The 3,994-nt window shown below is 36.7% G+C and overlaps 2 protein-coding genes across 2 annotated transcripts; one reads left to right on the top strand and one right to left on the bottom strand.

Annotated features, from left to right (window-relative positions):
- Positions 1–168: 168 nt before the first annotated feature.
- JH06_4542 (hypothetical protein) lies at positions 169–1,822 on the top strand (the record flags this gene model as incomplete). Its single annotated transcript, XM_014670417.1, has 11 exons — positions 169–318; positions 349–428; positions 458–560; positions 592–675; positions 705–776; positions 818–1,082; positions 1,115–1,220; positions 1,251–1,299; positions 1,339–1,641; positions 1,693–1,748; positions 1,780–1,822. 11 exons carry the CDS (start codon positions 169–171, stop codon positions 1,820–1,822), a joined length of 1,311 nt encoding a protein of 436 aa, XP_014525903.1.
- Positions 1,823–2,599: 777 nt separating this feature from the next.
- JH06_4541 (50s ribosomal protein L1) lies at positions 2,600–3,601 on the bottom strand (the record flags this gene model as incomplete). The annotated part of the gene is given in 6 exon segments (XM_014670416.1): positions 2,600–2,884; positions 2,913–2,960; positions 2,973–3,059; positions 3,089–3,163; positions 3,183–3,554; positions 3,566–3,601. 6 exon segments carry the CDS (start codon positions 3,599–3,601, stop codon positions 2,600–2,602), a joined length of 903 nt encoding a protein of 300 aa, XP_014525902.1.
- Between the last annotated feature and the right edge of the window lie 393 nt (positions 3,602–3,994).

Here is a 3,994-nt window from a genome sequence, read left to right as displayed (position 1 = left end):
TTTCATGTGTTCATATACAATAACCGCTTTCATACAGCGAATATCTATGAACTGAGCTTATTCTTGCGTTATTTACTTGTCAAACTTCCAGATGAAGTGTTTCCTTTCATTCGAGGAGATGATGTGATAGAAGAGGGTTGAATTGATAACTAGATCTGTACAATGATAATGCAGTTGAAATCAAATCGAGCTGTTTATGACATTTTGGTATTACTGTTGAGTTATCCAGAGAAACGTGAGAATCTGGAAGTGGAGAAGTTGCATGTTGATGAAGATGAAGAAGATGACAAGACAACAGATGTAACAGATTGTTACAATGTCAGCATGAATGATAAGATTGATGGATAGATATCTGTGAATGTTCTCCGTAAGCATATTCGATTATTGTATCAGATTCATATCTTACCTACAATTATTGTTGTGATAACGTACGAATAGAAAGAGAATGGAATGATAGTGATGATAAGACTGACAATGAAGTGCGAGATCTGTTATGTAATTTACTGATGGATACTCTCTATAAATACAGTTATAATGAGAAATATCTTCATTTGATTCGAGTATAATATTAGAAGTGATTCTAATTCACAGGAACTGAAGAATGAAGATTTGATTCATCGACTAATCACATTTATCAAAACACATCCTAATCCTTATGTAATGAAGTTGATTGAAGTAGATTTCATGATATTTTTGTATTGTAGCGTATTCTCTATCTTATCTCTGTTTCAGAGATTGCTGTGGCTCCTGACAACTATATTCGATTCGGTCTATTGGTTGATGATTTTGTACTTATGAAGAGAGATTTTCATTTTAGATGGAGAATGAATTCTTGCAATTTGCTCCTGAGTTATATGACACAGTCTCGATCTATGTCATGTTCCTCTTGAAGCAACTCTATCGTCATCTTCCTTCTCCAGGTCAATTAGTTTCAGTACTTGAAGAACGATTTCATCTAATTGAGTCTTTCCAATTAGGAGATATTAACCGTGTAAATAGTCTAAGACCGAATGGTGAAATGACAATAGGCACTTGTCCGGTCCATCTGCTTCGAATCATTTATTACATTGTATTGGGATTCAGTTGTATGGTATCTCAGAGATATCTTATTTAGGTCAACATGAAGAGAATCTTGGTATTATTCATGATATTCCCGTGGTATTCTGGAATCTCCTTTATGCCTTACCATTCATCTATCCTCATATGAACATTCTTCATGTGTAGAATCATTTGGTTCTACTGATGTGTAGAGTTATCCGTCAGTATCATGCTCTCTTTATCTTCAATCATGTGAACTCAGTATTGATTGTGAGGGAATAGAATGAAGGTGATGTGTAGCATGTTCTCAAGAATACTCCATTCACTCAGTATTGCTATGAAGAGTATATTCGACCTACTTCGTATCTTCGTTTCTTGTCTTATCATGATAGTTGTCTTCGAAGCCATATCAGTTTCATCATTCATCAACTGAGACTTCGCTTTGATCAGATCCATCAACACGATGAAATCAGTACTGAAGATGTCAAATTAGGAGAACTGCTGGAGAAGGATTATTACTATCAGAAATTGCTTCCATTAGTGATTTGTGATTCTGTGAAGTGTGTGTATCTCAAGCAACATAAGAAGGTTCTCCAGAATGGTGTGATGACCCATGTTCTGGATGTGAGTGCAAGATGTAGGAGTTATGATTAGTGTACTGAAGAGACTTTGGTGACTGAAGCACACAAGAGCAAATGTCTTGATTTTGGGTATTAATGGATTCTGGAAGTGAATGAATAGATCGGAATTTGCTAATAAGCTTGGTTTCCAGTACTACTATTGAGAATCCCACTTCTTTCTGGTTTTATGTATCATAGATGCCTTGGATGTGGTAATTCCTTCTCTATATGTTATTGTTTGTTTGAAGTTCTCTATTCCAAGAAATCCTATTTTGTTCTTTGTATTCTTTCACATCATATGGTGTTTCAGTATCTTAAAATGATCATTACACCTGATTCTCCATTTCATTCATTCTTTCTTATTAGACATCACTATTTCTGTGATATGCTGTAGATACAGCCAGTATGTATTTGGAGAATTGTGGTTGGAAGTTGTGATTGCGTGTTCTGGTGGAACTCATTGAACAGAAGTACTGTTTCCTGTTCAGAGGAGACCATCAGTAGATTAATAACGCACTCGCTAGTGTTTCAATCTGTCTGTGGTTTTGACATTAGAAGTGTAGTAACAATGTGTAGATCAATGACATGATGATAGAAGGTGAGTAGAAGTGAAAGTAGTTGGAAGCTTTTGCCAGTATTCCGAATTATTGTGTGGAATTGCTGTTTTGCTTCCTAAACGTGTGGGATGAGGGAACGGACATGCTGTGTGTTTGTTCGATTTCAGATTCTCGGATATGTGTCTAACTGTATTTAGGTTTGTAAATGTAGTAGATAGAATTGGACGCTGATGTCAAATCGCTTCCTATGCTGTTAGCAGTGTGAGGAAACAGTTCTGCAATTCTGAGTCCAAGTGTTTCATAATTGTTCTCAGTTTAATGATTTTTAGATAGTTGGATGTGTTTGTTCCAATTCCGTTTGAAAACAAATCATTGAAGGTTCAATCACCATCGATCATCCTCTTCTAAAGTTACAGGGGACTCAAAATCAAGCTGGTCTGGGGAAGGAGTATCAAAGAGTTGCTTGCGGATCTTGTCTTGCAACTTCTCCAGTTTCATCTTCTTTGGAGGGATCACAATCGAAGAATCTGCATATTTCTCATTGAAGAAATGTTTTCCTGGATAAAGGAATTGATTGTCAATATAGAATTGACGTCCGTTCTCATAACTAACAAAAGTACCATGAATCAGACCATGACCAGCAGTTGAACGTCTAGCAACCACATCATTCTGGTGATAAATCCATATTCACTCTTACGATGAGTGTTCGAAGATTAGCCAATAGTTCGGTTTCTGGTTGACTCACCTATTCATCAACACTCTTTTCTTGGGATACTAATCCGATTGTATTCACAATAGCATAGCTCTTTCCTGTCTCATAGGACACAGTGGGTTGTTGGAACTTCTAAACTCATTCAACACCACAGATTCTACTTGAATAGCTTCTTCAATGTGTTCAGTGGCTGTCCCTAGTTTGGTAGAAGGCATTAGACGTTTGGGTCCAAGTATCTACATAACACTTCTCCACAACCAATACAGGAGCAATAGGAACTAGCTTGGAAACAAGGTCAGGAGTTGTAAAAATAGCATCCATAAGTAAATCTCCAGCTTCAGCCTGTTTAGTGAGGGAGGAGACAGTCATCACTGTTGCCCCTAGAGAAGGATCAAATTGTTTGTTTTTATCTTCTGAAACAACTACAACCTTTCTCCGTTCTCCAATGGGAAAAGGGAGCTGTCTATTCGCAAAAACACTCAAATAACCCACTTTCACAGTTCCTTGAATAGTACACACTGATTTAGGCAATGTAGAGTTGATTGCAATGGTTACAATACAATGTTTCGTTACATGGGGATAGGCAGAATTCACAACACATTGAATAGCCTGCATTGGAGAATAGAACTATGTATAACATGCTGAATAATCAAGATCAACAATTCTTTCCTCATTTCGAGTTGCCAAACATCGAATTCCTTTCAGATACTTTGGAACTCTATTCTATGAATCCAAAAACCATAACTCATTCATCCGAAATGATAAGAAAGAGAACATGATTGTTTCCAAGAAACAAGTGAATCAACTATTACAAGAATCTAAAAGCTGTTTCATTTCTGGGATCTCATTCTGCATTTGTGTCTTTATCTATGGATCCTTTTGACTCCATACACCTACTTGCTGAACCAGTTCCCGATTTGACTCCAATAGACATTCAATTGTTTGTTGCTTCTGTTCGATTCTATCCAACTCCGAAACAATGGAAGCTCCTTCTCTCAGACACTTCATCACACCTTCTAGTTTATCTTCTATCTCTGGAATCAATTCAATAAGTGGTTCTGATTCAA

Source organism: Blastocystis sp. subtype 4, assembly GCF_000743755.1.
Source record: "Blastocystis sp. subtype 4 strain WR1 chromosome Unknown seqid_0279, whole genome shotgun sequence".
Classification (NCBI taxonomy): domain Eukaryota; class Bigyra; order Opalinata; family Blastocystidae; genus Blastocystis; species Blastocystis sp. subtype 4.
This window is presented reverse-complemented; position numbering and strand designations above follow the sequence as displayed.